General features: G+C 40.3%; 1 protein-coding gene across 13 annotated transcripts in view; it reads right to left on the bottom strand.

Moving 5' to 3' along the window:
* The window catches only part of msi2b (musashi RNA-binding protein 2b), a 300205-nt gene that overhangs the window by 124334 nt on the left and 152255 nt on the right, over positions 1–23616 (bottom strand). For all 13 annotated transcript variants that reach the window (XM_017694954.2, XM_017694953.2, XM_017694952.2 and 10 more), the window contains exon 7: positions 18466–18514. In XM_017694954.2, coding sequence (XP_017550443.1) covers positions 18466–18514 — 49 coding nt within the window. The remainder of the gene's footprint in view (positions 1–18465; positions 18515–23616) is intronic.

Genomic DNA, 23616 nt, shown 5'->3' with positions numbered 1-23616 from the left:
ATTTTTTGTAGACGTGGTTCATATTTCTCAAAAATATTTTATGTGGTGTAGAGTTCTATTCTCTTGAATACAATTGACGGAATCTTTGCCTATATTTCCAGTGACATTTCAATTATTTATTTTAAATGAATTCAATAGCCGGATGAAAAATGATTCATGTAGTGTACAGTGTTTTATACAGTTTATTACAGTGTTCTGTGTAATTTATTACACAGTATTTTGTACACTTAATTACATAGTGCTTTGTATACTTTTTACAGTGTTTTAAATAGTTTCATGTTTAAATTTCATGTTTAGTTAATTAAATGTTTAGTTTGTTATAGTATTTTGTTTAGTTCATAAGTTTATCATAGTGTTTTATATAGTACATTACATGGTGTTTTGTGCAGTTTATTAAATAATACTTTGTGTAGTTTATTACACGGTCTGTTGCACAGTTCACTCCAGGATGTTTTTGTAGTTTATTACACAGTGTTTTGTACTATATTATATACGGCTATGTATAGATTTTACACCATGTTTTGTTTAGTTTATTACAGTGTTTTGTATAGTTTGTCAGTTTTTATTGTATTGTTTGACTTCTGTACTGCTGTCCCCTCACCCTCTTATCTGCTGCTATTCTGTGTTACAGGTGTTACATGTCTATGATAAGAAGGCACTTGTCTAGACTTGTTAAGTCTTAGAATTTATGGTCAGCGTTAACAAAAGCAGTGTGTAGTTTCAGGAATTATTTCCCACTTGAAGCCTTTTCAAACAGGTGAAGAAATACCACATGTATGCGCTACAGACATATTTTATGCACAAGTTACTCCATGAAAATTCACTTTTGTTAAAATTATATTCATCTTTTTTTTCCTCTGTCCACCCACAGTCACACAGGCACACACACACACAACCTCATTAACCGCACAAGACAAATTATCATAGTCCACAGTCTGAGTCAAGCTTTCTCTAGTGGATACAATAACCTGTCACCTTTTATTCCCGCAGGGAGTTGCAGAGCAAGAGATGGAATTAAAAAGAGAGGGATAAAGAACAAATGAAAGAGAATGATATTTGGCTGCCCATGTGAGGACACCTCTGGTGCCTTTAGCAGGTGGAGTTAACAGAGGGGGGTTGGGCTAAATAATGCATGAGCCAATCAGATCACCATAAAGTCATTATTTGCATGATGGTTGTGTGCGGAAGGTCACGTGACCTCCAAAGCAGCTGGTTATTACCACTGTTTTATTATTTATCAAAACCATTTCACATCCAAAGGGCCCAGCCTGGTGCTGCAGCTGCTCCCCACCAGCACCCCTGCAGAGTTAGCCATGGACCCCCCGCCAATCACAGTGCCTGCCAATCAGTTAAAGGCAATCACAAAGTAGCCGGCCAATCACCGGAGGGAAGGGCTTTTTTCGCTGAGCCAACGGTCAGAACCAAAGGTCAGAGATGTCAATCAGTCAGGGATATTTTGAGAAGATTGAGAAGTTTATTGAGGGCTAGTGAAGGAGTCAGTGCTTAGACTGAAGGGTTTTGAGAAGACAGCAATATGTAGCAAAAAATGAAGAGGGAAAAAAAAAATACACCTTCCATCCATCAGCTCAGAGTTTCCTGCCATTCTTTCATTCCCATAGGAGTACCATCACTGTCAATACACTCATAACTGTGTGCTTAGAGGTAGTTTTTTTCCAGCCATACAAAACCAGGCTCCTATCTATTGGGGACACCTATAAATCTGAAATAGACAGAAAAGCAAATGTTTTAAAACTGTATTTGAAATCACTAGTAAAATCTGACAAAAATCACAAACAGTTTGTGTTGTTCAGCTCAAATAACGCACAAAAAATCTAACATTTTTGGGGTTATTCTAGCTACTACAGTACTGTGCAATTGTGTGTCACCATCTCCAAGGTTCAGTCTTAGCATTTGGTGGCATTTGCTGCTTCTCAAAAACAAAGTAATTAAAACTAAATCAGCCAATTAAACTTACTCCACATCTCAGTTTCGGAATTCTAGCACAACCTTTCAGACCCATAGCACTGAACTGTCTATTCATAGTGGAAAGATGGACAGAAACACCTGTGGATTTTTTCAGGTCTGAATCCAGAGTGGAGCTTGATTTTCTCCTCTCTTTCAATGATTAAAACCTCAACTACTGTTTATCTCATGGTGACAGTTTTGGTGATGTTGCATGGTTGTTAAGTTGTTAGTCCCATTTTCCATTTTTTCCATTCCACCATCTTTTACTAATTGTTTGAGTTTTGGAAAATTCTTTTTTCTCTGTATTATTCCAGCTATTTTCCTTTGGCTTTCCCCTTCCTCATATAAGTAGATAATCTACATAATCTTCACATAAATACATAAAGAAATGTGCCAGGCAGCTAAGGTGTGTTTGGGTAGTTGCTGTGCAAATCTTAGTGTTGGTTTGAACTCTTTTAGGAACTGCTTTTGTTGAGGACACAGCTGTAATTGTTGGTTTTAAGACTGGAAAGAAAGGAGAGTTAAAGTAGCAGTAAGTGTTCAAAAAATGACAAATTGATAGATTTGATATTAAACTTTGAGCTGAAGGCTTTTGTGCAATGTTCTGTTAAATGTGTGTCCTGTTTTTTTTCCTAACACTGAAAAATGAAAAACTCGTTTATGTCGTTTATGGCTGTACTTCATGATTGATTTGACTGACAATTAATTAAACAAAAGGGTGGTCCTGATTTTTGTACAGTATGGTATGTTTGCATATACATCCACAACAATTGGCTTTTTTTTTTTTGTTAAGGACAGGGCTTCATATCAAGCAAGCACAATGTTGATCTTTTGACCTATCCATTCCACCTTAAACAGCACAGCAGTTAGATCCCGGCATGTCTACAGATGCCTGAATGTAACTGCTGCACCATTTAAGGTGGAATTGGAAAAGTCAAATTCAACTTCAGTCATTTGTCGCACATATGCATAAAATATATTCCTGCCTCCAGTCACACAGTCATTCATGCTGTCAGTCCAAGCTGGTGCAAAAAAAGCCAAGGAGTTGTCTAATGCAGCTTCTCTGGCAATATGAGATGAACAGCAGCAAATGAACCCCCCAGATTGGTCATTCCTTGTCGAAGTGGACTACTTCAGATGCAATGGCCTAAAGAGCGAGAGGTTATCGAGGGCCTGCTGCACTTTCATTTGAAATGTGATTGAAACGTCCGTGACTCAGCCACTCAGCTAAATAAAACGCTATGGTATTTGCATGATGTGTATGTCACATTATCTGTGCTAATTAGCAGCATACTGGTACAACCTGAAGGAAGACCTGAAGAAGAATTTCAACACACACACTGCCCACAACTACCGCATGCTACTTTTACTGACACTTCAGAATATAAGCCTTCCAGTCCTCATTTCAGTCTTTACTGCCATCCTGTCATTTTTAGTCGAAGCCCCAACACAGCCAATACTTTTATTTGTCAAAGCATACTGAAGGAAACGCCATGCAAACTGACAACGCCACAACCGAAAGTCAACTCTTACCAGTTTTAATGTCAAATCAAACACAACACAAACCTTAGATGGGGGCACTTTTACAAACACTTGCTCCGAATGTCTCCAAGCCTCGGGCTGCGTTCTTTTGGTTAATGATAATTAATGATAATTACGCATTACACATTTATCAGGCGCTGCGTGTGACTGGAGCTCAGAGGCGCTACTGGAGTAAGTCAAAGAAGCAGAGAGAGGGAGATGCAAGCCAATAAAGGCCCATTTCCAAGTCTAATGTTTGCCCTTTTCCTCACTGTGTACAAGAGGCAAGTCTTCAGGGTCTGGAGGGCACAGGGAAGCTTTAATTTGTTCAAGAAAAAAAAAAGAAAAAAAGAAAAGAACAAAGAAAGAAAGAAAGGCACGGCGCTTGTTAGACTGGCTGCCAGTTCAGTTCAAATCAAACCGAAGAGCGGTCAGCAGCTATTATAATAATTAGTAATTGAGGGTTATTGAAATTTGTCATTGTTTTTGTGCGGCACAATGAAAATGATTATTTTTTTGTAGCAGTTGTGCAAGCGCATGGGCAAGGCCCACACCATAGAGCGCAGTCATGCATGCCTACATTATTGATCCTAAATGAGAAGGAAGCACTTCTCCAGGTTAACAATGCAGAGATTATTACCCCACTAATGTCAGGCAGTGATTTATGAGGGCCTTTAAGACAAGTGTAAGCAAAAATGCCATAAGGGGAAAAAAAAAACTAAAGAAAAATAAAAGCAAAAAAAAAAAAAAAAAAAAGAATCCACTCACGTGAAAAGAAACCCATCTGACATGAAATGAAACACAGCGATCTGTCAGCTCTCCTTCACCAGCACAGTGAGACTGCATAATGCGGCGGACATTATCCGGAGCATAAAACGAGACGGCATCATCACACACGTTTCTCCTTTCCGAGCACGCGTGGCAAACCCCCGCAGTGCTTAACCTCTGGAAAAGGCAGCATTCAGGACTCTATGAATGCTGATACGCTGCGGAGCGCTGCTCCCTCCCTGCCATGCTCATATAGGATTTGCTCTTTCCGAGTCGAGCGCTCCGCAAGGTTACAAATGGAGGAGCCGCCAGCATTTAAAAGGTCAGTAATTCTCCACACAATGACAATTTAGAGCTAGCCGCTCATTTCCTGCAGATGTTCTTCTCTCCGTGGCGCAGCATTTGGGCAACGCTATCACCTCATTCCAGCTTAAATAGGTTCTGTTAATATCTGATTTCAAAAGGAAGTTGGTTTGGGAGTCATAGGAATGAATATGAATAAGAGATGGAGGAGATATTACAGTAAGATGGTTAATTTATTTACTTTTTTGCTCCCTTTTTTCCCCTCAGTGGAAGCCAATGCCAGTTCCTGCTGCTGTAGATCTTCACTCTTGTCATGAAACATCAACAATTTGGTCGTTAACGCCTCCCTCTCCCTCTTTCTTCCACTACTGGTCAGACAATTCAATTGAATCTCCATATTCAAGTCTAACCTGAAATCTTATCTTTTTGCACTTGCTTATAACCTCCCTCATGCCTTCAATGTCTGACCCCGTCATTATCCAGCATTTCTTATATAACTGGTCTGCCCCACCACACTCATAACCTGCCCTCAATCTGTTATGTTCTTTCATATGACCTCCCATATACTGCCTTGTCTTTTTGTTTGTAGTGTTGTGCTCTTGTTGTTTGTGTTAGTGTGTTATTTATGTACTTTGAATTGTAAGCATCTTTGGGTCCTTGATAAAGCACTATATAAAAATAAAGAATTATTATTATTAATTAACAACGGTCACAAAAAGCACACAACCCATCACCCGCAGATGGAGCCTAGCACTGTAAGTAGGAGCGAGGAGCTAGTGATAAAGTTCAGTAGAGATAATAAATTGTTCAAAATCATCTTAATAACTTCAAGGTAGCTGTCCATTGAGACTGGGTTCCCAACTTTGTCAAATTGTGTAGAAAGGTCATCTAACTGTCTCATAACAAGCTAAATAAAGGTTACAGAGGCACTTTCACCCATTAAATGACTTGTCCTTTTCACTCCTCTTCCTTCTTTTGTGGCCAGTCCTCATGAAGCACATTCCACAAATAGTTCAGCGAGAGAGTCCAGTCTCTTAGCATTGTCTCTGCTTACCCAGCAATCCTCTACCACCCACCCCTGTCCTGACCCCTCAGCTGCTCCATCCTTGACCACTATGGAGCATCCAGCACACCTGCAGCCTTCTGAAAACTTCAAGTTAAAACTTTCTACAAAAACAGTAAAAAAGTGCAATAGGGGGACAATATCCTGGACCCAGATAATGAGCTTTAGATGCTCTCCATGGCATCGTTGGCAGTGACTCAAGGACAAGTAGCCTGGAGGCTCTCGGAGACACAGGGTCCGGCTGTTGGAGACAGGGGGTCTGGCTGCTAGCAGACGTGGAAATGTGACTTGCAGAAAACAAAACCTCCCTGCTAGTTTGAAACGATGCTAGCATATTATCTTCCATCTTCTGTGCCTTCCAGACCCAGCACACTTCGTCATGATTACCCAGCACATTATTTCCTCCTAACCATAATCACAGCCACAGAGGAATCTCCAATTAAACAAGGCGCTAAGGAAAAACGTGTGTGATTAGCTATGATATTTCAATGACATTCCACGGTAATCGCTAATATCGCCCAGAGGATCCTACAAGGGGAGAAGATATTAAACGCTAATGTAAGAGAACGGTGTGGCCCCTTTTTGAAGGCATGCCAGCAAAGGTGAAGGTATATCTAATTAGGTTTACTCAGGGATCTGTGACAAAGAGACGTGCCGTACGTGAAGCCAGTGAAAATTGCTGCCATTACGCTGAGAAAAGGCCAGAGCAAACTCTGCTAACCTTTGTAGACTCTAAAGGAGCTTCTGCGGATCAACACTGCTTATATTGTTTACACACTCTCTGCTACATTATTGCCATACTTCCGCCTCGCCGTCAGCAGAAAGTGGATACTGCAGAGAGGCGAGAAGGAGAGATTAAGGGCAGCTGATTCAGAGGCACTCCCTCCATGTCTCACAGCATGTCCTTCGGAGGGGCCGGTCACAAACAAACACGGCATTATACTTTCATTGAGCGCTGAAGACACAGGTCTAAAACCGCAATAAGAGAGGAGCACGCCATGTAATGGTGGTGTACTGTTAGTAGTGTGTGCTGGTGGGAGGGAGGTCTTCAGGCACTTGCTCAGGCATTTGTGAAGTCAAAGGGTCAAAGTGTGCCACCCCCTCCTGTGTAATGTTACTAGGCTGTACTAGTCCAAAGTTTTTCAACCTAATCTCCATCTGCAGCAACTGAATCATACACAAACAATAATTTCCCTGAACTTAGAAAAAAAAAAAAAAAAAAAACAGAAACAGAAAACCTGTAGACTAACTCATAATGGAAGCCAACGGGAAAATGCTGTCCTATGAATTACTGTACATAACGTCATTACCATGTTCATGCTATGTCTACAGCACTGGTAAACACTCGGCATAAAGAATCTGCAAAAACATTACTCAGGTCATACAGAAATAACTCAAATTAGAGGGCAACGAATGCTCACAGAGTCTTCAAGGTCAACCAGAGTGAACGACAACCAATTCCTCCTCTCCTCCTGAAATGTTTTGCTGTGCTGCGACTAATCGAGCTCTAATTGCCGAGGGGGGGAGCTGGAGAGTGAAGGGCAGAGTGTTCTCTAACACACACAGGGAGAGGGACAGGGAGAGAGAGAGAGAGGGAGAGAGAGAGAGAGAGAGAGAGAGGGATAGGGAGAGGGAGAGGGAGAAGGAAAGAGGAAAAGAAAGAGAGAGGGAGTGTCAGAGAGACAGACAGAGAAATAAAGAAAACAGAGAAAGAGGGAAGTACAGAGAGAGATACAGAGGCACAAAGTGATAGAGAGGAATAGAGAGAGAGAGAGAGAGAGAGAGAGAGAAATGGAAGAAAAGAGGCAGAGACCCAGCAATCACCCTCTTTCTGATCTCATCCTGATAGGCCTCCTCTTCAGCTCAATCACTCCCATCAGAGCTCTCTCTCCCTCTCTCTAACTCTCTCTCCCTCTCTCTCTCTCTCCCTCTCTCTAACTCTCTCTCCCTCTCTCTCTCTCCCTCTCCCTCCCTCTCTCTATGTTTAGAACTGCTGATAATCATGCAGTAATCAGGGTAAACACAGAGGATCTGCATTACAGAGTAAAGACACTTAAACCACCTAAAAGTCACAAGGTTAATGTGAGGAATGTTTTTGATTTGAAATACATGGCAAAAAAAATCTCCCCCAGTGAAGCACCAAGCCTGCTACAGATACTACCCTCTCCTGATTAAATGAATTAGATATTAATCAATCAATATTCATTTTTTTTTTGTTGTTAGTGTAAAACTAACAGTAACCGTGAAATGTTTATACACTTTCCAGAAAACATTTAAAAATGAACAATCCCAAAAACTAATGTTGGTGTGGGGTTGTTGGTCACACTGTCTATTTACAGATAACTAGTAGCTCAACTGGGACTCAGGTCATCCATTGCTTTCATTTTTGAGGTCATGATTTCAAATGCATCTATAACCCTGAAAAAAAAGACAACAAAACAGGTACTAGAATGCAGGGAAATAGAACCTGATGAAGTACTGCAAACCAACAATGTTTCCCCAACAAGTTTTTACCTCAATAAGACTCAACACACGCACACACACGTACACAGTAGCTTTATCAGTGATGCAGTGACACTGGCTCAGGTCTCGCTGTCGATGGTAGCTGGATAGGTTTGTCTCCCAGCAGCCCATTCCAGCTAAGCAGATTACAGCCAAACAATACAGGCCTCCAGGTCTCTCCTCCAACAAAACCTCCTCCTTTTGTGCATTCAAACACGTCCTCCAATACAAACAAACGGTGTCTCAGAGTCCAAACACAAAGGCCTGCCCTTCATCACCAACACTTGCATCGTCATCATCATCAATATTTTTTTTCTCTTATTTTTTCAAACGCATCTTGTGTTGCTCTCTGGTTATGTGATATTTCGCATCACCAATGCTGTAAGAACATATTTCTTCTAAACAGTTTACAGGGGAAAGAAAACTTAAATTTAATGTACATTAATATGATGAGATTTTATTCCCACTGACTTTGGATCTTTTCTATTGGTTCACTTGTCACTTAATATTCAGAGTATGGCCCGATTAATAAGAAAATTTGGGGCTAATAATTCTGATAACCAATAATACTGGCCAGCACCATTAACCACTTAAAATCTCAGGCTTATTACTTGCTAAGGCTCCAGAGACTCCAATGAAAACTGAGTTTATTCTTTGCTGAAAGAGTAAAATAAAACTCGGGGCCCACCGGTGGGCCATGGCTATTTAAAGGAACTACTGTCCTACAGAGAACACACTTAAATATTTTAACATAGGTTAAATATATTTATTTTTGCACACTGTGTCTGGACGTTTGCACTTTGTACTTTTTGCTCCTTTTTGCACCGTGTTAATCCTGGAGGAATGCAATTTCACTCCACTGTGCACTGTGGAATGACAATAAAAGCCTCTTTACTTGATACACAAATAGAAAATTGGCTAATTTTAATACACAAGTTATTGCTTTTATGTGTAACACATATTGGACGGAATTAAACAAAATATAAAAATGCACCATACATTTGACACAGACCACATTTTAATATTTTGGTTTTCTACTCCAATACTACGACAACTCCAACTGTAATTCAATAATGCTCTACTGACCAATATGTTTGTCAGTTTTCCATCATTACATTTCTTAAACTCAAATAATACAGTAAATATTTCAGCAGTTATAACATCATACTAAATGTTAGGTTTGGATACATTTGTTGTTATTTTAATCATGTTTTGTGCTCAAATGTATGAAATCAGCCAGTTACTGTGGTACAGTTAAAGAGATGATTTATAGGGCTCTCAAATGGCACAACTTTTCAAGGTCAGGAAGATCATAAGTATCATAAATTCATGCAATGCCACAATCAAAGAAATCACTAATTATGATGCAGTATCTGCAATACTTTGGCTGATACCAATAAAACAATGAGTGGTCACTGCCTGTTGGTATCACAAGGTTTTGGTATGAAAGCACTGATAAAATACACATACTAGAAGTACTTTAAGACTTGCAGCTTTCACAAATACAAAATGTGGCTTTTTCAAAACCGATTCGGAGCTGCTCAAAGAACAGCTAGCGTATTTAAACTGATGCGTTGCTGTGTGAAATTCTTTGATGTGATCTCTCAATGACCGTCTTTGTGAATGGATTCTGATATCTTTTCAGCAGATTCTCATCGTCAGCACAGATCAAAAGTACTGTATGCGCTTAAGAACCACTTTCCACAGTGCACAGCCTGATTTACCTTGAAAATAGCTAGATTTTGATATTGATCTTCAAATGCAATTCCACACTTCTCTCTCACACACACTCTCTCACTCTCACACACCATTCTTTCAGCCGATTTCATCACATCATTCATTATTAGCTGATGGTGAAACATTCATAGATGCGGAAATCTACTCATGGGTTGTGAAGGATGTCAAATTATGTAGTGCAATGATACACAGACACACACAGCCTCGTGTTATTGCATTAACATGGAAAAAAACCTTACATATGCTGGTGCACCATGTCAACAAAAACATGCTGCTGCATATCTAGGCACATGTACATATACATATATATATATATATATATATATATATATATATATATATATATATATATATATATATATGAGAGAGAGAGAGAGAGAAGGGAGCAATACCAGTATACCAGTGACAAATATCATAACTATACACATACATACATACATTTATATTAAGAACAATATTTTTTCTCTTGCTTCTAAAAATGAGGACAATTACTTGCATTATATTTTGTGCAGCTGATTACAATGAACTGCATTTGTCTTTTTGCTCAAATTTGGCCCTAAAGAAAGATTTTCCCATGTACAATAGTGTTTTTGTTATAGCTATAAGAATGGACAAAATAAGCTTCATCAATAATTCAGTATTATTTTTCATTGTGTACTTTTCATAAGTTTGTAGATAGTTTCCAATTTTTCTCAACAACATCCAGTAGAAGCAACAGTGGCTGCATGTTCCAACACACTGCTATGTTGTGTCATGTTTTCTGGGGAGCTTTACTATGCTTTTGCCTTTGTTTGTATGCTGCTTGATTTAGCTATAATTCTTCCACAAGCACTGTCCACCAAAGGCATCCTCTAGCACTAAAGCTACAATAATAATGATACTGATGGCTCAACACTCAATGTGCTTTGGTGATGAACAAATGCATGACATGACAGTAACTAGAAACAACTTTGGATTTGACAATAGGGCCATCAATAGAACTCCAGCTGTATTTGAAAAGTCACAAAATCATAGCAATAGTGTGCAAACAGCTGGGCTTCAGGCTGGAACTAGGGATAGTCTCAAGACTCAAACTAGAAAAACGCAATGCTTAAAATTTGTCAATAATTTATTTCATTAACACTTTAATTGATAAAAATCAGCATATGCTGCATCCCATCATTATTGTTCAGATAATGGAAAATATCAAAAAAATGATATCACTCACTTCTAACACACACACACCCTCACACACCACTGCTTTGCCCAGCTAAGCAGAAATACCAACATTTGTGGTACATCTGAGGTACATCTGTTGAAAGGCCTATTAAATGACAATGAGGGGCATCGTTATCTAGCAACAAGGCTAATGAACCGACCACTGATCTCTTTCTGGAAATGCTACGCTAGCACTATTTCATGAAAGTGAAACTTCCCAAAGCTAAAGTCTCTTATTTTTTATTTTACGTAGGCATTTAAAAAGCATTCGCAGAGCAAATTAAGGCTGTTTGAGACTACTGCTGAATTCACAAAGCCAGTGAAAAGGCCCACACACACACACACACACACACACACACTTGTACAGCCTTTACAGCTTCTTTGCCATTCAGCAGGAGCTGCTTGTTGCTGTTAAAAAAATGAATAAATGAAACAGGGCCTATCAGAGCGGAGTTCTGTTAACGTGTTTAAAAAGCAGGCCGATACACATCAACCCCACAGCAGCTTTATTCCTCCTTTCATGAGGCACAGATGTAAGAATATTCACTCGAGACTCAACCAGCAGCCAAGAAGAGAGAGGGGGGAAGAGGGAGAGAGAGAGAGAGAGACAGAGAGAGAGAGAGACAGAAACTAAGTAAGTGTGAATGAGAGAGTGAGAGTAAAAGACAAAGAGAGTAGTACAACAGACGAAAAGAAAGTGGGAAAGTAAGAGAAACAGAGTAAAAGTAAGAGAGTAAGGCCCAATCCCATTTCACCCCTTGCCCCTAACACTTAGCCCTATCCCTCCACTTTCCGCATTCACGTCTAGGGGTAGGGTTGTCCCGATTGTTGTTGAGATGGAGAGGTAGGGTGAAGTGTTAGGGCTACATGGCCCTTCAAATGGAGATTTTTCGGAGGCGCACAACAAAGAGAGTGTTATCAGAATATCCCCAGAATGCTATGCGAATCATCGGCGAGATGGCTGCACAAGCAACCAAAGAGAGAATAATGTAAGTATTTTCTTTGTTAAAAAGCAGTCATATTGTAAGAGAACCACTGTAACAGTATTTTATGGTAATTTCCTTCATAACACGCATGAAAATCACTAATAATATGCTGATGCCCCGGTCGCTACCTAGCAAGTTTTCCTGTTCCACCTTAAATGGTGCAGCAGCCTCAGGTAGCAGAGTGTAACTGCTGCACCATTTAAGGTGGAACAGGAAAACTTGCTAGGTAGAATGGGAAAATTCGATCATGAAGCTGGCGATGAAAAAAGCTAAGTTCAGCTTCATATCACCGAAGAATTCTTGGTGGCAATAATAAATAATTGCCCCCTCTTTGAAGGCGCATGATGCCCTAAATGTATTTAAGCAGTGAGGAGCTGATCTTTCCCCTCCCTCTGCTGTCACTGCAGACTGACAGGGTCGCCTACAGAGCAACGCTAACAGCTGTGAATGAAGTGATGTAGTTTTTTGTTTGTGCTTTTTTATTCGGTGACTCGTTTGATTGATTGATGCGTAAAACTGAAGTTGTGAATGAATCGCGAGCGTTTCAGCATCCTTTGGATAAATGGAAATGTCAGTGTGATACACTATTATGCTATAGTTTGGAGACAAAGCAGGAAAACACGTCCTGATTATTTTTTCCAGGCTATTTTAAATGTTTCACCTGTTCTGTCATGTGACACCCAAGTGAGATCACCACAGCTGGAGGCGGCATATTGGAAATGGCCGGAAAACCATGTCTCGTCTGTTTACATAAACATAAAAGTCGCTGATGAGAACTGATGACGTATCCGGTTCTTGAAGTGTTGTCCCATTTCATAGGGGGAAGATTTCAACCACTACCCCTTGTAACTCAGTTACAAGGGGGAGGGTTACACTCAAAAGCAGGGGTAAAAATTTAAAACATGGGATTGGGCCTAAGTGTGGGAGTGAGAAAGAGAAAGCGAGAGTAAAAAGTGAGACAAAGTGAAAAATGAGTCATACAGAGTGGTAAAAGAGAGTGGTGAAAGAGTGAGAGATATAGAGAGGTAAAGGCAGAAAGGTAAAGGAAAGAGAGAGCGGGAAAAGAGAGAGAGAGAAAGAGAGAGGGTGAAAGCAAGAAAGGGTGAGATATATAGAGTTAAAGGTACAAAGAGAGAGGATAAGGGAAAAAAGAGAGAGATATGAGAGAGGGGATGAAAGCAAGAAAGGGTGAGAGTTAAAGGTAAAGAGAGTAGATAGAGGAAAAGAATGAGATAAGAGAGCAAGTGAGAGAGAGAGAGAGAGAGAGAGAGAGAGAGAGAGAGAGAGAGAGAGAGAGAGAAAGCAAGAGAGGGTGAGAGACAGAGAGTAGAATAGAGGAAAAGAGAGAGAGGTGAGTGAGAAAGAGAGAGAGAGGATAAAGACAGAGAGAGTGGCTAAAACACACTGTGCATGTTAAGTTAAAGTCAGGTGTGCAGATGGCTCAGCAAAACCCTGAAGGGTCTCTGACGACATGCGTGTTCAGTTTCCAGCACGACCCTCTGGCTTTAACCCCCTCACAGGAGAGTGTCTGAGCGCTCAGCAAAATGAAGCGAGCAACTCCATTTCAAAGCCTGCCATTCTCATTCTCAATCGTTTGGTGAGAGACCTTGGCCAGTGTCCTCCCATTCAGACTCAGCCAGTGTTCTTCTTTCACAGAGGAGAGAGAGAGAAACAGCCTTTTAGCAGTTTAGCTCTCCCATCACCTCAGGCCTGAAGGACAGTGCTGAATAGCTGTGCTGCAGACAGACAGACAGACAGACAGACTGCAGAGGATTAGCGACCGTCTCTTCCTCATCCAATAAAAAGTGCACAGCTAAAACGAAGGCAGCAAGACCAGTGTGTCTTTTCACAGCACGAGAACGGAGAAAAAATATTACTCTATCTAATTCTCACTTCTTATTATTTGCTTTCTCTCATCAAGGCTCTGTTTACCTCCAAGTAAAAACATCTATTCAACCGTTATCTTCAAACACTGGTTTTAATGGCTCTCTCAGACGCCTCCCCCCCTTCACCATTACAATCCAGTTGGCCAGTTAATTCACTGGAGGCTCCTGCCACATACAGTAATTGCTGTGAGGCTATTAAAAATGGTGACCTTAGCGAACCTCGTTTAGCCGCCGGCGCTGGCGGAGGGGAGAATTTAACAAGGCCGACGTGGCTAAACAAAGAGACAATCACACATATTTCCAAATGCCAAGTTACAAAAAGTGAAACTCTCGTCCGATTGTCGGCCGGCTATTGTTGGGGGGCTTCCTCTTTGAAAAGCACAAGAAGAGGGTCTGTAATGGAAATAGCTCGTCTCCGCCCGTATTGTCCGCCACTCGATGTTTACCAGCCGCACGTTTAATAGCGGCCAGTCTCATTTCTGACCTGCTGCTCCAGCTCCTCTCCTGAGGGATTAGAAAATAATAGTAGTTTTTTCTCCCCCCTCCCTCCACCTTTCGATCAGCAGCCGCGGCTAAACAGGCCCTTCACACTTACTCTGACCCGAAGTCGTCCCCTCTCACCACTCTCCAGATCTCCAGAGGACAGGGCTTCCTCGGCAATGGGGGCGAGAGAGAAAAAAAAAAAAAAAAGAAAAAAAAAAAAATGCCTGCTGTTCCCATAGATACGGACACCTCGTCCTGAGGGAGTGCTTACAAGAGTGGGCATGGAGACAGAGTCCCTTGGGGACGACTTCTCCACCCTGGACGGACAGAACCAAAGCCAGCTGAACTACCGAAGGTGTTTGTGAATAGGAATAAGCACACTGTGCAAATCCCACTGGTCTGCATATAATAGTATACCAAAATCACAAAAAAACACTCTGAAGAGCGCTTCCCTTTGTTCACACCAAGAGGTGCAAGGTGAACTTGAACTTGACATTTGAGAGTAAGCCATTTTTTGCAACTCTGAATGTTTGCGATACCAAATGTTATAAACAGTGGGGAAAAAACACCCTATCACGCTGCAACACCTGCATCTCATATTTAACAACGCTTGGAAAAGCTCGGCTATTAATCAGGGAAAAAGGGACACTTCCACCTGTCTGATCAGGCTGTTGTGAAGACAGCAGCAACAGTGACACAGTGTGTCAGTTATGTGAGCATCACCTAAGGAAAGGATGTGCACACACACAGACATACACAAGCTGTGTGATGATTTCAGACGTTTACACCACACGCATGTAAGGTAAACTGCAGTAATGAGTCCAAGTTTTCGAATACTCAATAAATTCTTCAAGTTTTTTTTTCTTTTTAAGTAAACAGTAAACTAGGATTGTTGATATGCAAATTAGCTTCTCACTGATGTTACATATTTGGTCAGTGTTTCTTATCCGTTTAGTCCCAAGAAGAAAGCATAGAAAGACAGCTGCAGCCAGCTAAAGGCCACCGTACACCAAACAAGAGCTCCATATAGTGCCGATGGAGGGTCTCTGGAGCCATGCAGCAAAGAGTACAGCTATAGCACATTCAAATACATATAGCTCATTTTACTCTCCATTACTATGGAATTTAATGGACCAAAATTTTTTAACATCATTTTGAGTTCACTGCCTAGTTGTCAGCTAACTAACTCTTCTGCTCATTAGCTAACAGGTATGAAATGAAATATAATATGACTGGGCTAGAAACATTAGCGGACATAAAAAGACGATTGTCTGTTTATCTTAAAAAAGGGAATTCCACTGATTTTTCAAATGTTCTGCATAATTCTATGGTTAACATGTAAACAAAACCTTTTAGGGCAATTTTATGGGAAATGTTTCATTCTAGAGAACACTGATCTGACACGGATAGTGATAGGAACCAGGGGTCACGATATCTAGAGTGTAAATATAGCTATTTTATTTACCACCCAAAACCACCAATAAACCTTCATGTGTAATTTTATATATGCAAGTTGATTACAGTAAAATAGTGGCAAATTTGAAAGAAAAAAGAAAAAAAATCCCTAAATGTATCTTATTAAAATACATAATTTAATGTGAAAACTTTCTCTGAGGGAGCTTTCAGAGGCTTTCAACTCTTCAGAGGTCTGGTTTCTATCACCATTAGTCCAAAGGTTTCTCTAGAATGAGGGTTTTCCCTTCAAATCAATCTGAAGGAGTTTCTTTACATCTTAATTATTTAATTATGCAGGAATTTTGAAAATTGGTGGAATTACACTGTTTTACAGTGCAATGTCAAGCCACATGTCACCTCAGTTATCATAAGCTACTGAGTGTCATCACTTCCATCTGTGCGCTGTCTGGCTGACATGTTTGGTGTAGAAAGACATTTCATTATTTATTTTCAAAAAATATCCAAATGCTTTTCTAATAATGACACACGAAATTGACTGAACTACCTATTCCTAGTGAAAATACAGGGGCAGAATCCACATAAGCAAGTCTACTTAACAATTCAGTACAGTCTGAAGCAAGTCTATGATGATAACAGGCATGGGGTATATGTCTACTTCCCTCTCCATGTTCCACCCACAGATGCATTCTCTCACAGCTACTGCTGACAAGTTAGGCAAGCTTTACAGAATGGCAGAAAAGGCCCCAATCAACAAAGAGAAATTAACTCACAATTTTGCCAAATATGTACATTTAGGGTGCATAACTCATTTAAAATGATATTTATTTGGTATGCGTGTGAAAAGTAACATGGTTAGGAAGGATCAGGGATAGTTTCATTGTGCCAAGATTTGTAGGGATAAACTTTTCATTGATGAGCTAAGCTGGCTTCTAAGCTGGCTCCTTTAAGACACACAGCTAGCTAAAGTCTCAGGAAACAGAGTAAAATATTAAAACTGCTTCTGATACTAAACTTGAGTTATATTAAATATCCAGCAAAGCCTGAGTGAAAAGCATGAAAAACATAAAAAAATAAATAAATAAATAAAAAACACTGATAAGACCTAACCGAGAACTGTGTGGGCGTGGCTAATGAGCAGCTTGACTGACAGCTCTCGGTCCAACACTCCTAGCCTGCTCCACCAATCACACAGAACTAAAATCATTATCCAGCTTTAATGGGCAATAAATGGATGAAAAAAGTCATGGATGGACAGATTTGCAGTGGGACAGATGGACGAACAAACGGACAGATGAAGCAATGTGTGAATGAAGGAACGGACGAACAAACAATGTTCATGTATGGATAAATGAATGGATGAGTGACCAGCAGCTACAAAGAGGTGTGTCAGCTTTAGCTCGCTAAGTTTCTCTGAAACTGAAGCCGTTTTGTGTGGAGACGTCCGCCTTGGGATTGGTAAGCGGAATGCTTATGGAGGGAGTACTCAAGATTAAGACTGCCCAGTTTACACTGAGAGGAGAGAGATATGGTGAAATATATCGGTCATTTATTGGTCATTGGAAGATTATCCAAAGGGTACACTTAATACTGTTGGCCTGCAAGAATAAGATTAACCTAATTACAAAGATTTAGGTTCCCCTGGTCTTAAATTTCATGGCCTAGCTATTGTAGCACGACTTACTGAGGGGCTACAGCTCAAGGAAATATATTCAAACTTTTTTTTTTTTTATCAGAAAATGCCTTAAAGTAACTTCTGATTAATGGGCTATTTACATTCATGTTATAACGTCACTAGTTAGCTCAGCTAATATGATGGCCCACACTAGTGAAGTATGGCTTAATTAATTCTAAGGGATTTGCTGACAATTTCTTCCCCTTCATTCATGCTATAGGCACACACCAACATTACGGCAAAAGCATTTAAACAGACTTGTTATGGCCTTCCAATGTAAATGTAATTTGAAATTAGTAACACACTCTAAATGTGTGTAGTTCTAAAGAGACAAACGTTAGGCACTAAACATTTTTCTACAGACTGAGTACATTTGCGGTGAGAGAGAAACTGTAAATTCTGCTCTAAAACCACAGACATTCAATTGTGCTGCATAGCACTGAGCCAAGCCTGAAAACAAACATGCAGTCTGCACCCTGTTCGTTCCTTTAGAGGAAATACAGATATATAGCTGGGGTGGTCAATAAGCTAAAGTGTAGTGGTAAGTGGAGGTACTGTATATTACTCAGAGGCCTGTAGGCATAAGTGTACTGGGTTGAGGAAACATTCCTTCCTGTACGTCCGCAGGTAAATGTCGGCCTAATCAAATAGAAGCGATGGATTGGTTACAGTGAGGACGCCAGGCTTTTATTGGACCACATTAGCCTTGACCTTCAGGGCCTAAATGTCCTTGAAGATATAATGCCATAATGTAGCATGCAGTGCTAAGTATTCTTAGAGGAAAACAATAGCTTCAATATGTTTAACACAGAACCATGAGTTACAATCGAAGCAATTCTTTTCCATTTTGGGATAACAGAGGAGCATAAAGAGAAACACTGATGGCAAGCATGGTATGTGCGTACACACACACACACACACACACACACACACACACACACAAACAAAGATATAACAGCTTCTTACCTCTATGCCTATTTGTGGTTTTATCAAACATAAGCATGGCATCCTCTACCTAGAAGAGAAGAGAACAAAGCCGTCAGTGAGTGAAATGTTTCGTGAACCAAGATAAATCTTCCACATTTACATACATATAGTCATATGCAAAAGGTTTGTGTCCTTGGCCAAATTACATGTTTTGTTGATTTTTTTTTCTAAGTGGCAAATCTCTACACACTTGAGCATATTAATGCACAATTACTGTTTACTTGCTGAACTGAACATATTGAAAAAATAGAAATATAAAATGTACAAAAATAGAACATAAAATGTGGCCTGTGCGAAAGTTATGGAACATTTTAAATTTTATGCTTCATTTTTTCCCCAACATGTTCAACTCATTTCTGTTTTGGCTCGATATAGTAACTCATTTTCACTTAGAAAAGTAATAAATCATGCCATTTGATCAGGGGTTCTCATTCTCTCATATACGCTCCCACACACACACACAGTCATTGTGTTCTGTAAGCAGTAATACAGATACAAACAGCCCAAGGGTGAGAAACAGGCTGACCCTGAGAAAGGCCTACTGATCCTGACAGAAAGGCCTGTCTACAAGGACACATCAGCATGCATCAACAACCCCCCCCCCCCCCCCCCCCCCGACCCACACGCGCACACACACACACACACACACACACTTGAACTAGCATGTGCCACATAAGCACACACAAAGATAGAGCCTGTGTTCGTTAATTTTTACAGTTAAGATTAATACAATTCAGTGGTAAGCTCCTTTCTGCTCTCTTGATCGTAGGGCTGACACCTTTACTCAATTAACATTGATTACTCAAAATAAATAAATAAATAAATAAATGTAATGTAATGTAATAAAACAGAACTTCTCAATAAATCTAAGATCAGTTGGCAACTTGCATTATGATAAAGAATTTTGAAATCTTTGAAGGCTACACCTCTGGAACTTTACTAAATGTTTTAGTGGCAATTTTAGTTTATTAAAACTACTTTTAATTTAGTTTTTTATTTAGTTTATTAAAAAAAACACTAGACAGTATATGACTAGCTTAACAGTAACTGGCACTATTTTTGAAAAGTTGCACACATAAAATCATATTTCTATTTTTCACTCACTGAGTGAATAACATTTAGGCTTGCTGTGACAGTAGTCCTTACTGTTTCTCATATTTACCACATGCTAATGATCATAACATCTGAAGCCTTTTCACAGGTTAGTACTTCAGTATGGTATGGCTCTTGAGCTGTGTGCATGGCTTTTGTAAGAGCGCATTTAGCCAAATGGTTAAGTGACTTTCACAAGCAAGAACACGGTTCAAGTTACTGTCATTGCGTCTTAATCATGTGTTAATTTGAGAAAGTCATATCTCAATAATCGTTTAAAAAAATTTTTTTACATGCAGCCCTAAAACCAAGCTGGGAGGAAGAACTAACATGTGCTTCCGACAGTGACTGCGTCTTTTTGAATTGCCGCAAGCATAACGTCAATGCTCAACATGCTTGGAAGAGAACACTTAACTGTCAACTTTGTCACATCAGCTAACAGAGGCCTGCATTAACTAGCAAAGTGATGGGATGAAAGGGACAGCCAGTTATGTTCTTGGACTCCGGGCCACGAATAGCTACAGCATCACTGGGAAACAAACTCACAAACGTCTGACAAGTTGGCTATAACTTTTTTTATGAAGACCCGATTAAAATAGAATGTTGATTAATACACAAAGCAGCTTAAGTAGATTACTCGAATATCAATACAATCAATAGTGAGAGTCCTATCTGAGAGAGGCCCAGACCAAAAGCTGACAACGCAGAGAAACACCTGCTTAGAGAGCCACCAATCAGCAGCATGACAAAGAGCACAGCCGCCAGTCTTAATGCTGCTCATCAGCTTCAATCAGTCTCAATAAGAGTCACTCTTACTGGCTCTGAAATTGATGCCAGCTTTTTCCTCCACTGCAGAAGGAACACATGGAACTAATGCACCAATACATATTTATGTCAGTCTATTACATAAGAGCGCTAGTGCTGGTCTTATGGCTAGTCCTAGTCTGAGATAGAAACGATTAATGAATCATGATTCTCCACTCTATAATGTTAGCCTGGTGAAAAACACAAATTTACTCAATTATGCTCTTACCCTAAATGTAGGACAAGAGTCTGCGCCTTTAGTTCTTGCAGCTATGACGTTCAAGGTGCTAACAAGGCTAATGCCACTAACAAGTAATGGAGGCTTCTACTTATGTTAGTATTGAAAACTGCATGCCTGAAGACCTGCCTCCAACTGTCTTGATTTGCTTAACTATTATAAAGTAAACTTGCGTATGTGGTTTCTGACACACTGTTCTCTATAAAAATATTGTCACTGTCCAAAGAAAAAAAAGTCTTGATTTTTTTATGTTTGTTTTTCTGCGTCATACGAGCACAGCAGGTGTGTTTAAAAGACAAATAGATCAATAAAAATGGTCAAAAGAAAATACTTGGAAAAACTCTTTAACTTACATTCAAAATTAAAAACATTTGTGCTTTTATCCTGTAGATCGAGCATTTTGGAGATGTGTTTTTTGTGAACAGCTATGTTATATGAATAGCTAAAAAAAGGCCTTGAAATATAAACACTAGCCTTAATCTGTACATCTGTATATGTCAATATAACAAAATACATTCTTTCCGTTAGATTTTTGCTGAGCTATTACTTTAACTCTCTCATTTATGTGACAAACTAGGTTTTTACGAGTTGGTAAGTTTCCTCATCACAGTGAACAGTGGGTCCAAGTCTATAGAACTACAGTGGTTTGTGTAGGCTCTCCCAGGATGCTGCCCCCGGTGACTGTCGCTGGGTAACAGGTCCAGAGCTAGCTATGTCCTGGCTGGTCTAAAGAAAGAAGAGACACTCATGACCAGGCCACACTAGTGCATGATGGGAAGAGTCAGCACCAGAGTCAGGCTCATATGTAACTGTCCATCCACATAACATATTTAGTCTCTCTCTCTCTCTGCCTCTCTCCTTGGTTCAGAGCAACACTGTCACCTGTCACTGTGTCATACTCCCAATGGAAACAAATATTACTGCAAAGACTGTATATTTCCTCCTCCGTCTGTTTACCTGCCTCCTGCACGATGTCAAATGTGACAGGACATGTGCAGCTGCCAGCTGCACAAGTTTCCTCTCCATCTCTTTTTAAAGTATATGCTGTACACATATATGCTGCTCACACACACACACACACACACACATACATATACATACATACATACACACACAGCTTTTATACATGCAGTGGTCACACATGACAGTATGCACTACAGAGCTCCTTCAGTTCCTCGTTGCTCACTTCCTACAATACCAGTCAAAAGAGAAGACGCCTGCTCCTGAAGCACTATTTTCCACTTTTTCCACATGTGAGAATAGTCAAAACATAAAAAAACTCAAACATGACAAAGTTATGTAGTGGCCACAAAAATATTTTAATGTTTTATTTTATTTTTTATTTTTTTATTGTGTTAATACAGCAATGACTGCAAACTTTTGAACAACAGTGTACAAGCATCAACTTCACTAATTATGTTTGTCTTAGAAACATACTTCGTGCACTTGACAATAAGCCTTTAGATCAAAACGTCTTTTAACCAGGTATGCGCAAACAACTGACCAGTACTTTACATCTTACTGCATTATAACAGTGTATAGATAGGATATCACACTATATTACCTGCTGTTATGAGCTCGGCCTATATAAAGCACAACCCCTGTTTTACTCAGTGGCTTCATTAGTTATGCTTGGCAGCTTGAATGTACTCAGAAGCGCACACGTCACACTTCTCTACCTCTGCTGCTGCCGTTAGACCGCCATTCAAGGCCTCTCAAAGGCCACCATTCATCGGAGATGGACTCTGCCTTCTAGCATCCATCAGATAGCAGGCTAAGAAGCGCTTCAGGACACGCTTGCACACACACACACACATATAGACTCACACTGGGCACAAAGGCAAACATAGTGCATAATCTCTGCCCCCTCTCTCCTCCTTGTGTAAGAAAATGGCCTTAAGGATAAAGACGGATCTCTTTAGTATGTAAGGGGGCCAAGCACCTCCGACAGATAATAGCTTTGCCTTTCTATAAACTGAGAGAGTGAACTGGAAGAAAAGGCAGAAAAAAGAAGGGGGGAGGAGTTGACTAGATTCTTGGAAAGCAAGAAACCTTCTCCCTGTCCAAGGATCCAAGGAAAGCGCTCTTTCTGGGGATGGGAGGGGGGTTGTGGAAGGTGCCAGAAAAGCTATGATGCTAATGGAACTAGCAGACACGATATGGTCGCATTTGAAACGGCCCTGACCTTTAGTTGTTAGCTCTTGTGCTGTTGCCCAGCACTAGGAGGGGGCCGTGGGGGGTCAGGCCCAGGACCCGCAGCATGCCGATCGATGCGAAACACCACTTTAGTCACCATTTGCGCAAGCTGCCATGCTGAGCTCCCTTAAAGCATTCAGATGTGGTGAGGAATTAATTAGCTGAGTTGAGTGGATGGACAGGGAGCAAGAGAGTGATAGAGAGAAAGTTAGAGAAAGAGAGAGCAGGACCCAGTACAGGAGGCACGACTGCTCCCCCACTCCACAGGCCCAGGCAGACAACATCATTAAAAGCCCCTATGGTGGTCAAGCTGCTTCACCATTAAACACCATTACCATTAATTGACCGAGCAAGTGGCACCTCGGCTGTCTGATACACGGCGTATGACAGGATGCTGCGGCAGAGTCTCATCATAGTGCCTCTTTTATGGCAAAGAGAAACAGGGCAGGTCCTACCCAAGCAGCGATAAAACTGCCTTTAAATGTAGTTTGTGAAACCGAGGTCTCTGTTGGCCTGGAATTTATGTGCCTTATTAGAGGTGGGCTGCACATTTACCCCTCCAAGATACTGGCCTTTATGAGTTCTTAGAGCAGGACTGTTATGAGATAAAACTCCATCCAAACACAGCACTAACAAGTGATCTAAAACAAAAAAAAGATAATAAGAAGAACTGCTATAAGTATTTAGATGTCCATTTAAACAGCTTTTAAAATGACGAATAAAGATCATGTATTAACCCCCCAAGCCCTTCATGAAAACGCCTTAAACACATCTTATAATTTGTTGAACTGTTTCTCACT

Source organism: Pygocentrus nattereri, chromosome 17 (assembly GCF_015220715.1).
Source record: "Pygocentrus nattereri isolate fPygNat1 chromosome 17, fPygNat1.pri, whole genome shotgun sequence".
Classification (NCBI taxonomy): domain Eukaryota; kingdom Metazoa; phylum Chordata; class Actinopteri; order Characiformes; family Serrasalmidae; genus Pygocentrus; species Pygocentrus nattereri.
The sequence above is the reverse complement of the archived record's forward strand: the minus strand, read 5'-3'. Positions and strand labels throughout refer to the sequence as shown.